Genomic DNA, 11,146 nt, shown 5'->3' on the forward strand with positions numbered 1-11,146 from the left:
TTCTTGCTGAGCTTATGCTCACCTGGGGGAATGAGATCTGATCGTGTTGGGGGTTGAACATACTCCCAACAGGCGGACTACACCCCAGTTGCATACTCCATACTGATCAGCCCTGCCCCTGCACCAACTCACTGGGCTTTTCTCTCCCTGCATTCCGTCCAACCGGCAGGACTGTCATGGATTCAGGACGTTTGACATAGTCCAGAGAAGCTGCTTCGGGTATTGCCGCGTGCCTCCGGAATCCAGGATCGCCGGGCCTCAACTTGACTGGACGACCATTCTGGTCCAGCTCCTTGTCAGCCTGCACATCGAGATACATGAGTCTGTCAGCAAAGTAGGTTCCTGCCTGGAGGACTTTCGCAATGTACCCAATGGACATACTTGTGGTTTCTTGGCTGCCAGCCTGAGCTGTCTCGACTGCAGTATTTGTTGCTCCTCAGCAGTGTCAGCACCGCGCGTAGACCGTGAAACCAGAATTGGCCTGCTCCATTTCTCCACCAATCCCCTGGCGAGACGCTTATTCGCTGCTGTTTCATCTGTGGAAGGCGTGGACGATCGTCATCATTGGCCTGGAGGCCAGCTGCGCAGGTCGGAAGGCTCCTCACCCAATCTCCCTCTAACCTGACACTTTGGCTAGGAACATGATGCTCCTCCCCAGCCCAGATCTCTTCAGCTGCGCCTTCCGGTCCTCCATGGCACAGTCCACGGGAAGGATGTCCAGCAATTTCAAGATCGACGAGCGGATGGTGGTGTTCGGCAGCGTGCCATCAGGCATGGGGTCAATCCACGCCTTGAGCACTCCTGGAAGGAGCAGGGTAGAAGCACATGCAGTCTTCTCAGGGCCACAGACAATGATAAGGTTTGACAAAGGTGATAACGCACCTAGAAGCCCCCGTCCAACAGCTCGTTGTGAAGCTTCTGCGTTGAGAGCAGGTCTTGCACTCGCGACAACATCCTCAGCTTGTGCGTTGCAGGCCTCCCTGCACGCATAGAGCGGGAGCCTTGTGCTAGGGATCCAAGGCCTGATGCTGACTGCATAGCAATCCGCTGGAAGAATCTGAGCACAGCATAGGATGACATTGCATCATACTGCTCCGGAAGGGGGCAGAGGCATATATACTATCGGGCTTGTGAGCACAGATCTAATGTAATTTTGCAGCGCTGAGCCTGCAGAGCAATGCTCACTGTATGCAGGCTGATGCCACTCACCTTGCTCGTAGTCCTTCATGTCCTCTTCCACTGCTACCTCCATCTGAGCCAGGAAGCTATCGACCAGTGCCTTATTCTCATAATCAGTGTTTGACTCGCGTCTCTTCCGCTTTGTAAACAACTTGTCCAGCTCATCCTCCAGATCAGACTCGACTGCCTCGTCGTCTTTGTTGAACTGCAAGCAAATTGCATGAGGAAGCGAATTTTGAGTAAGAGACGGGTGCGCTTTCTATCGGGCAGTGCTGGAGGAAGCAGAGTCACCCATCTGGACCCCTTGCCCCGTGTACCTGCTGCTCGTCATCATCACCGAAGTCAATTTGCTGATCCTCAGCCACCCCCGTATCATCTATGAACGCCCGGTCGGCCTCTGTGGGGGCCGCAAGCTCCTGCTCATCCTCATCGTCTCCAAAGAGGTCGGCGATGTTGACTGCAAGGTCGAGGGGCACAGGATGCACTTGGTCTTGCACTGCATGCCCATGCTCGTCTACCGCCCCAGAAGTTCTTCTCGCCGGCCCACCTTGTTCCTTTGGAGGTTCTGGAAGCCCTGCAACGTCTTCTTCATCCTCACTGTCTCCAAAGTCGATAGCTACGGAGTGTCCCTTCTTCGCTGCCGCAGCATTCTCTGCTTCCTCCTGCACAGTCAACACTCAGTGCTTGCTACAGCTTCCAGCCAGTGTGGCACGACACGCTACAGCATGGTGCACAAAAGAGCACCTGTTCCTGTCTCTTGCGCTTTGCCAGCTCCAGCAGTCGTGAGCGGGCGTTGCTCCCTTCATCGTTGGGTGGCGGGGCTGCTCCGGAAGTACCAGGGTCCTCGGCGTCCGACATCGCACTTTTATTTCATCTGTGCATTCCTTAAAAGAGGAAGAGTATCTGTGCCAGGGCTTACAGCAGCTCTCTGTGGTGATCACATGTATTTCGTTCCGGTTCCTATGCTGGCGCGCAATCCCCAAACTTCCAATGCAGCAACAGGCTTGCCTGTCTTGAAGACGGGAGGACGGGTGTCGACTTCTTGCGAAAGACCTTCATCAGAATTGATCCCGACGCAATTCCCCTAAATCACCTTGGAGGGTGCCACAATCCCGGAAACAGCTCCGCAGGGGGGACCCTTGGGGCTATTTATTCGGACGCCGCGGGCGATGAGCCTTAAGAAGTCGGCGGGTGTTGACAATACAGCTCGTAGAACTTGGGACAAGGCCGAATATGAGGACAAGGCACAGGAGCGAGAAGTTCAGGTGAGCTCACTCGATCAAGGTCGGGGGTCCGTGTGTGTTGCAATCAGGCGTTCTGTCCACCTCGGCGTATGGACATGCTGACTGCAGGAGAAGGATGCCGAGGAGAGCGCGCTGGACGCTCGCAAGAGGAGACGGCTAGGTGATCTCTGGTGGCATTGCCGGGGGGGCTTATGTATGCCATGGGGTACAGTCTGAAGGCCACAGCATCCGTCTGCTCATAGCTGTGACCCTTGTCCTCCCTACTCGCCGCCAACCACTGCAGAGCGAGACCCGCTGCACCAGGGACTCATTGTACAGCGTGGAAATCTGAAAGCTCGGGACTACCAGCTCGATCTTGCTGCAAACTTGAACAAGACGCAGATAGTATCTGTGGGTATGCCCCTAAACCAGCAGGGTGGCTACTATTGCAGCGTATGTGACTGCAAACTGATGGACTCCATGTCCATGCTAGACCATATCAATGGGAAATGGCATCAGCGGGCACTGGGCATGACTATGAGGGTGGAGGCTTCCACCAAGGAACAGGTGTGGGATGGGGGGGGGGGATTGGATGCCCGTCCCTTGGATTCTGGGTTCAGTTTCGTTAAAGAATTCTTCATGCGGTCAGAAAGACTCTTCAGATGGCTGCAATTCTCAGAGTATGCACCTGCGCGTGCCTGGCAAGCCACCTGATCACTCACAGCATTCACTCCATCTCAAAAAGTGTAGGTGAAGAACCGGATAGAGATGGCAAAAGCTCGACAAAAGGGATCTGGCGAGCAGGGGGCGTATGTGCCAGATGGTGGGTGCAAGGGGTCCAGGGAGCTTTGATATGGGGCTGAATTGATGTTTCGCACACATACATGACATGTGCTGCGTATCATGGCGTGACCACCCGTGCATACACCTTGCCAGGATTCTCTCTTCAAGCCCTGGAAGCACCTAATGAGCCAGGAAATGGGGACGGCAGTGAAGGTAGGAGTGGAAGAGCGGGATGGTTGCAGGGTTGGCAGGGAGTAGATCAAGAGATTGTCAGATTGGCAGGCAGGTCCATTTTGTCGACCAAAGCTGTACGTCACCCTTCCACTACCCCATCCTGCAGTGTCTGACGAGGACGAGGCGGCGGCCCAGGATGATGCAATAGACCCAGAGCTGGCGGCCATGATGGGCTTTGGAGGCTTTGGATCATCAAAAGCATAATGCTGAGGGACTGTTTGTCTGCCGTCACTCTAAATGTCAGGCTGGCTCCCGCCCAGCCACAAACCTTGCTAGCAACTGAGTGTGCACTGACCTCCTGCTGCCCTCCTTGGTGCCTTGCAATCCACTGGAACTGCACAACCGACAGTGTACTGTACATATCTCAGACACAGCTTTGATGGGTGCTCGCCGTTGCAAGGGATTGCGTGTGACAATTAATAAGGGCGAATCGCAGCCAATCACAGTGAGGACCTCTCAGATGGCAGATCAGATCAAGACGGAAGTCCTGCTGAGGTTGGGGCAAAGAGAAGAGGTAGAAGATGGGTTTCGTTGGCAGGTCATGGTTGGGCACCTCACACCGCAGCGTCACCATTATGCGATCCCTTTCCAGGAGACGCAGGCAGCGATGGGGGATGGGGCGCCCTGCTTGCATTCCTGTACACGACAGGCTTGTTGGCGGCCAGGAGGGAGGCTGAACGGAAGAGTTCTCTGACAGTGACCTCGCGCTGGCCCACCTCCTGCTCCACTCTCTGCATGGAGATGAGGGCGGTTAATGGAAGACTTGGAATGGTAATGGTAGGGTACAGGTTTGCATCGACCACAACTGGCATCCCTATCATGCACACTAGCAAGTCAGGTATGGAGACACTCTGGCATCCTGCGTCCACACTGACTCTCCCTCATCCCCTCGTCAAAGCACAGTCCCTCTTCCCAGCCACTAACTTGCACTCAGCACCAACCTCACCCTCTTCATCATGGCCACGTGGTGGGATAACCTCTGCAGCTCCTCCTCGTCGGGCTTGCCAGACGCCACCAGCGTCGACAGCTCTGAGATGGCATCGATGTACAGCGCCACAACCTCATAGTCCTCCAGTGCAATGTTGTGATGCAGGAGGGTGTGGTCGTCCTCGTACCCAACCTGACGCCCCTCTGCAGAGGCTGACTGGTTGAGGCCTCCCTCTGTTCCCCGCCGCTTGGTCATGGTGGAGAGGCTCCGGTGCAGGGCCACATTGCTGGCAGCCCCAGAGGGATGAGATGGCTGCGGACGGCCCTCATCACTCTCCTCGGGCTGCGAAGATCGAGAGGGACAGCGACACATGAATGTGAGGGGCAGGTACTCGATGGTGCAGGGAGGGGATTGCAGTTCAGGGCCAGATTGGCCTGAATGGTCTCCCCAAGAGCCAGGCTGCCAGTGACATGCATCGAGCAAGACAGGGCTGCCTGCTGCTTTGTGGCCTGGCATATGCACCACTTACCATTTCCAGGAAGCGGTGTGCGGTGAGATGGATGGCCAGCACTCCCAGGGTGGCACAGATGATGATGGCGAAGATACCAGTCGTCAGGATGTCATATCCCCACTGCTCCCATTGTGCATAATCGGGTTGGCCAGCCTTGGCCGCTTGGATCATTGCCAAGGGCGTGGCTGTGGCAGATGAAGAAAGAAAGTGGGAGATTGAAATGACTGCAATTGGTAGCCAGGAAAGTTAACATGCACCTCAGGGGAAATGCTGCATGTTGTTCTAATCCAGGCCATGCCATATTCATACAGGCACATGTGGGTCACCAGGGAGACATGGCACCTTCCCACCTTTGTACCTGACAGTGCAGCCTGCACGGTGGCCTTGGGCGTCCAGGCCAGGGCAAAGAAGATCTTCTCTTTGGTGGTGTACCCACCGCGTGACATGGCAAAGAAGGTCACGATCATGCGGAGGATGACACCTGGACGGCATGGGAAACGATTGTGGACCCAATGGGTGTGAGTAAGCTGAGGAAGGGGTGGCCCCAACAAGATTAGCACCCAGACACAGCTTCAAAGCTCACTGACGCCTGCTCTCCCCAAGCCATAGCCCCTTGCCTGTGCAGATGATGACCAGAGACTTAGGGATGGTACCAGAGCTCAGGGTCTGGAAATTGATCGAGGCCCCGATGGTCACAAACAGCATGGGCTCCATCACCCAGGACCAGATGACCTCAAGGAAACGCTCAACTGCACGGGAGCAAGGATGCTGTGACGCTTGGCATTGCGTTCAACAGTACCATGCGCCTGTGATGTGAGCGCAAGATGTCAACACAATGGCTCAAGGCACAGCCCTCACGTCACGCAGGGGCACTGATCCGCCCAGAGCAGAAGCCCACACTGCTCCCATCGTACCCTCGGTTGAGAAGGTGAAGCTGGGCCCCAGGGAGCCACAGCGAGGCAGTCCCCGCTCCCAGAAGTTGGCGGTGGCCAGCCCGATAGTGAGGGACCCCAGAGCGCCCCCCGAGAGCATGCCGTAGTACTCCAGGAAGAACATGATCAGAAGGGCTGTAGGGCAGCGCGGGCAGCATGAGACAGTGGGATGCAGTATGTTGGCCGTCGGTGCTGGTACACCCCTGCGAGTGCCTGACGCCACAGCAAGGCACAGCAATATCCTGCATCCATCAATGGCTCAACCTTGAGGGTATAGGTCGGATGAAGTCCCAAAGCCTCCCCCGGGAAAAGCCACACTGGCCAGATCTCTTCAACTCACCACCACCGTAGATGGCTACCAGGCGAATCAGGCGTGAATAAAAGATGCGGGTGCACCCAATGATGAAACCACCGAGTAGACCTCCCAGGATACCAAAGACAACCTGCAAGGAATGCACGGTCGTAATCGGTGACCAGTGCGAAGTCGACAAGCAAACCAGCGAGGCTTGAGGGCCCTCTGGACAAGGATGATGCATCCTGCTCACAGCCTGGGCAAGACAATCCTGAATAGACTCACCTGTACAGGGCCCTGAGCGATCTCCCATCCAAGATTCCCAGACTCGGGGCCCCCAGTGATGGCGATGTGGGAGAAGATGGCAAAGCCGGTGATGGCCACAATGTCATCAAAGGAGGCGGAGATGACGATGGTGGACGGGATACCTGGATGTTTGGGAGCAGGCAAGGGGCCTGGTTGGCAGCATGTTGCAGGGCACACAATCCTTAACCCTACCCTGAATGTGCACACTGCCGATCCGTGGGACTCCCAGCCCCCATGAGCATCCAGTCGGAGGTATACCTTGATCTTTGCCCAGCCCAGTCTTCTGCAACTTGAACATGGCAGGTACCACCAGACCAGGACCGACTGCCTTGAGGATGAAGCCCATGGTGAAGCCGAGAAGGATGGGCATGCCAAAGAGCGCAGGCGCTGCATGTTTGACGCCAGGTGGGTTGAGAGATGGTGTGACTCGAGGCAAGAATAACACCACATGATCCAACTCTGAATGGAAGTGAAGCGCATGCACGCACAGATTCCCTGATTGCTCTCGATCCGCCCCGGCCATTGTCACCTGTGGCCAGCGCGCCATCGTACAAGGCCTCGACCAGGCCTGGGATGAGGGCCAATCGGATGGCTGGGTACTTGTACCGCCTCATTGTCTGCATGGGGATTCAAGAGAAAAGAATTTAAATGACAGATATCCTGTATTTGTCAAACGGGTATGCAATGTCCTTTCGGTTGCACCCCTTGTCGCGCTCGGGACAGGGTAAGCAAAAGCATTGGATGTACTGCTCCACACAAGCAAACCAAAGCTCCCCTGGCCCCACTCATCCGGAGCCTAGCACTCACTCCAAGATCCAGCTCCAGGCCGCAGCGCAGGAAGATGGTGGCGAGGGCAGCAGCCCTCATCTGAGTACCCCATCGAGGTGGGAAGGCATCCACCGCCGACCAGGGGAGGTTTTGCATGAGGAGGCCCGCGCACAGCATGCCGATGACACGCGGCAGCCTGAGCTGGAAGGCGACGAAGGCACCAATGTTGGACGCGACCCACAGGAGGAGGGTGCACCAGGCTGCATGCCCCGGCAGGAACACGCTGCCGATGGCAAAGTATAGCACTGTACGAGAATGGGTGTGGGGTGGGAGAGTGGGGTGGGGTGGGGGGCAGCAGATCGAGGAGCCAGAAGTCCCCAAATGTATGCAGGGCTCTGGTGTGCTGGAAGGGACAGGCAGCTGGTATGCCGGGCACCTACCTCCATAGACGACCGCCGCGAGGATGATCACAGCAGCATTGATTCGTGTCTCCTCTGGAGGAGGGAGGGAGTCGCGGTCAGCGAGGCACCCCAAGCAGGGAACGGTCACATACTATGGGTCATCGGGGTTCTGAACCTCTGGACGCACACCTTCCTGGGGCCTTGCAAGGTAGTAGTAGGCGGTGGCGACCTTCCGCGCGAAGGGCGAACGCTCCTGCTTGTAGGGAGTCTCAACGCCATCGACATTGGGGCCCTGCACGGCTTCAGCAATCGCCGGCGCATTTGCTGCACTCGGATCTGGGCCAGTGGACATTGTGCAGGTTTATGCGCCGGTCCAAAGCGCGTGTAGGGGGGCTTGAGCGTCCTCTGGGTGCCTCACCACCTTGGACTGCGGACACGCGCGCTGCTTAATGTATGCTGGAATCGTTGAAAGCCATCTTACAATCCTTCAAGATCGACGCTGGCTCTCAGGAGGACTTGCATCTCCTGCCTGCCCGACACTGGACTGCCCCCGAGATTGCCACGTGCTGGAAAAGGGCGCTCGTCCAGTGATCAGTTTCGAAAACAAACGGGAGAGTGGGATTCCTAGAGGCTCGACAGTGATTCCGAGTTTGCTATTCAGATCGATCCCAGTGCTTACTGCGAACCAGACCTGATCTGGGGGCGGCTTGAGCGACAAGTGTGGCGGTAGTAGGACGCCTCCAGCATGGGAATTCAGGTGCAGCTTCCCCACTTCGTGCAGACACGCGGCACGCTCCACCGCCACAATACAACACTCTACAGGAAGAGTCCCTTCGATCGCAATTGCAGGGACTCACCAAGCTGTTGGCAGATAATGCACCAGGGTGCATGAAGGAGCAGAAGTTTGAAAACTATTTTGGGCGCAAGATCGCGGTGGACGCCTCCATGCACATCTATGCTTTCATGGTGAGGGTTGGTGAGATTGTAACCTGTGTGCATTGATGTCGGGTTAAACCGCTGATATATGGAATCGCTAGGGGCGGCAGGGCATCGATCCCTGCACCACATGGGACCATGACAACAGATATGCATTCGATGCACGGCCTGCCTTTACCTCTGCAGGTTGTGGTTGGCAGGACTGGAGATCAGACTCTGACAGATGAAGCAGGGAATGTCACGAGGTGAGGGAAGTTGAATTGGGTGTTGGTGTCCTGCCACGTCGATTGGATCGAATACGTGGCTTTAACGCTCGTAATCGGATGGCAGAGCTCGCCCAGTCATGCACCCTCTGCCCACCTCTCTCCAGCCATCTCCAAGGCATGTTTTTCCGCACGGTGAAGATGCTGGAGTCTGGGATGAAGCCTGTGTAAGTGGGTGGAGAGCATGCTGTGCAGGCCTGCTCCTTCACCTCCCCCCATGCCTGTCAACCTTACCTTAAGATCGACCTGTGCATTGCTAATCGACGAATGTGCTCAAGTGATCCGTTCTTGTCTTTCATACGCAATCTACATGATGTGCGATGCGCATGTGGGACTCATTCTCCCCCGAGGAGCACCGGCCTGCGGACAGATGGCACTACCATTCCTCCTGCGCCATCGCAGGTTTGTTTTCGATGGCAAAGCCCCGACACTGAAGTCTGATGAGCTGGCGAAGCGATACTCCAAGCGCCAGACTGCCACCACAGATCTAGAGACGGCCAAGGAGGTGGGCACTGGCCTTTGTTGTGCGTGCCAGCCCTTCCCTCTGATCCTGAGATTGCACTGAAGTACGGGTGCACCCGCAACTTCTGCCCAGCCCCAAGCCTTCCCTCCACATACAGACTGGTACCAAGGAGGATGTGGAAAAGTACTCCAAGCGCACCGTCCGTGTCACCCGTGAGCACAATGCAGAGTGTCGCCGCCTGCTGCAGCTGCTGGGGGTCCCCATCATAGATGCGCCCTCCGAGGCCGAAGCACAGTGCGCATCCCTATGCTCCCAGGGCCTGGTGTATGGCATTGCCACCGAGGACATGGACGCCCTCACCTTTGCCACACCGCGCCTCATTCGTCACCTCATGTCGCCCGCAGCTGCCAACAAACCTGTCACCGAGTTTGAGTATGACCAGGTGCGTGCGGGTGTTGTGGAGTCGATGGGAGAGGAGGGCGGGTGTGGAGGGGAGAGAAGGCGATGGAAAGTGGACATCCGGAAAGGCTCATGCTCTCAAGCTCCTGGACCTTGCACATGAGACAGAGCTAGAGCAGCCAGCAGCCTCACCCTTCCGTGTGGACCCAACCTCGGACCGATTCTTGGATCCACCTCCTGCTCCTCGCAAGGTACTGGCTGAACTGGACCTCACGGCCGATCAGTTTGTTGATCTGTGCATTCTGTGTGGCTGCGACTATACCGAGAAAATTGGCAACATTGGACCCTTCAGAGCTCTCCAGGTGGGGGTGGGAGTCCATGCTTGGGGCTGCTGGCTGCTGGGAAGACACTCGTTATGATAATCTAGAAGACCCGCTGCGCTCTCAATGGTGCCAACGTTCTGACAATTGCCTTGCAGCTGATTAAAAAGCATGGCAGCTTGGAGGCCACCCTTGCCGCCCTGGACCCGGAGAAGTACAATGTGAGGAGCATGCAGTTACTGGACCATTTTGCGTATACGATCTGGCATGACATAGAACGAAAACCAGCACGTAACATGCATCCAATATGCCTGGGTGCATGACAGGAGTATGGGCGCCCGCAGTTAAGGTGTCATCCACTCTTGCACCCTCACGCACAGATCCCCGAGCCGTTCCCGTACAAGGAGGCCAAGGAGCTCTTCCTGAACCCAGAAGTGCTGAAGCCTGAGAACATTCCGCCCATGAAATGGACAAGCCCAGATCTAGGTGGGACAAGGCGCATCAATTCCAGAGGGACCGCAGAGTTGGACCCGCTCTATCAAGCCAACCAAAGACGGATCCTATGCACACCCCTTTTGTGCAGACGGATTGCTGGAATTCCTGGTGAAGGAGAAGTCTTTCAACGAGGAGCGGGTGCGCAGTGCTATCCAGCGCGTAACTGCGGCAAAGAGCAAGAGTAATCAAGGTGTGTCTTGCCAGGGCATGGGGAATGCGGAAGTCCGTCGTGAAGAACATGGTAGAAAATACAGAACAGACAGGTTTGCCCTGAGCAACTCCACCTGGTGGGGGCTCCTACCATCAGGCAGTTTGCTTGGCTTCCCATCCCAACCCACGCTCTGAATTTGTGCCACAGGGAGATTGGACTCCTTCTTTGGGCCCAGCAAGACGCCCCCTTCTCAAGCCCCCAAACGAAAGGAGGCGGGTAAGGTTGTGCCGCCTCCGAAAAAGGGCAAGCTTGGAGGATTCGGGAAGAAGAAGTGATCAGCTTCAGGCGGTTGGCACTCTGACATGTTGTGGAGTTAATTTGATGTATACTGCATGGCCCCGGCAGACAAAGCTTCCGGCGCGATTTGTCCAGATGACAAAGATTCTTGAATATTAGGGTTCAGCGCCCTTTCCTCTCGGGCGTACCGCGTGCGCGCTCAGTATCGGAACGGTTAACAAGAATTTGGGTCGACGTGAATGTCGTCTGAATTCAGCATGCCGCA

General features: G+C 56.3%; 4 protein-coding genes across 4 annotated transcripts; 1 reads left to right on the plus strand and 3 right to left on the minus strand.

The window, feature by feature from the left end:
• Window positions 1-882: 882 nt before the first annotated feature.
• F751_4966 (hypothetical protein) lies at window positions 883-2,037 on the minus strand (the record flags this gene model as incomplete). Its single annotated transcript, XM_011401551.1, has 5 exons — window positions 883-980; window positions 1,210-1,384; window positions 1,497-1,636; window positions 1,727-1,841; window positions 1,924-2,037. 5 exons carry the CDS (start codon window positions 2,035-2,037, stop codon window positions 883-885), a joined length of 642 nt encoding a protein of 213 aa, XP_011399853.1.
• Window positions 2,038-3,498: 1,461 nt separating this feature from the next.
• Window positions 3,499-3,780, minus strand: F751_4967 (hypothetical protein; the record flags this gene model as incomplete). The annotated part of the gene is made up of 1 exon (XM_011401552.1): window positions 3,499-3,780. One exon carries the CDS (start codon window positions 3,778-3,780, stop codon window positions 3,499-3,501), a length of 282 nt encoding a protein of 93 aa, XP_011399854.1.
• Window positions 3,781-3,887: 107 nt separating this feature from the next.
• F751_4968 (Mitochondrial sodium/hydrogen exchanger 9B2) lies at window positions 3,888-7,909 on the minus strand (the record flags this gene model as incomplete). Its single annotated transcript, XM_011401553.1, has 14 exons — window positions 3,888-3,906; window positions 4,062-4,150; window positions 4,366-4,689; window positions 4,877-5,043; window positions 5,217-5,339; window positions 5,446-5,607; window positions 5,773-5,925; window positions 6,131-6,233; window positions 6,368-6,510; window positions 6,647-6,775; window positions 6,918-7,005; window positions 7,196-7,461; window positions 7,597-7,650; window positions 7,747-7,909. The coding sequence occupies 14 exons, from the start codon at window positions 7,907-7,909 to the stop codon at window positions 3,888-3,890; spliced, it is 1,983 nt and encodes a 660-aa protein (XP_011399855.1).
• A 536-nt stretch (window positions 7,910-8,445) lies between these two features.
• Window positions 8,446-10,919, plus strand: F751_4969 (Flap endonuclease 1; the record flags this gene model as incomplete). The annotated part of the gene is made up of 10 exons (XM_011401554.1): window positions 8,446-8,523; window positions 8,680-8,738; window positions 8,864-8,923; window positions 9,159-9,261; window positions 9,377-9,661; window positions 9,870-9,980; window positions 10,097-10,159; window positions 10,319-10,424; window positions 10,522-10,623; window positions 10,792-10,919. 10 exons carry the CDS (start codon window positions 8,446-8,448, stop codon window positions 10,917-10,919), a joined length of 1,095 nt encoding a protein of 364 aa, XP_011399856.1.
• Between the last annotated feature and the right edge of the window lie 227 nt (window positions 10,920-11,146).

Source organism: Auxenochlorella protothecoides (genome assembly GCF_000733215.1).
Source record: "Auxenochlorella protothecoides strain 0710 unplaced genomic scaffold scaffold55, whole genome shotgun sequence".
Taxonomy (NCBI): domain Eukaryota; kingdom Viridiplantae; phylum Chlorophyta; class Trebouxiophyceae; order Chlorellales; family Chlorellaceae; genus Auxenochlorella; species Auxenochlorella protothecoides.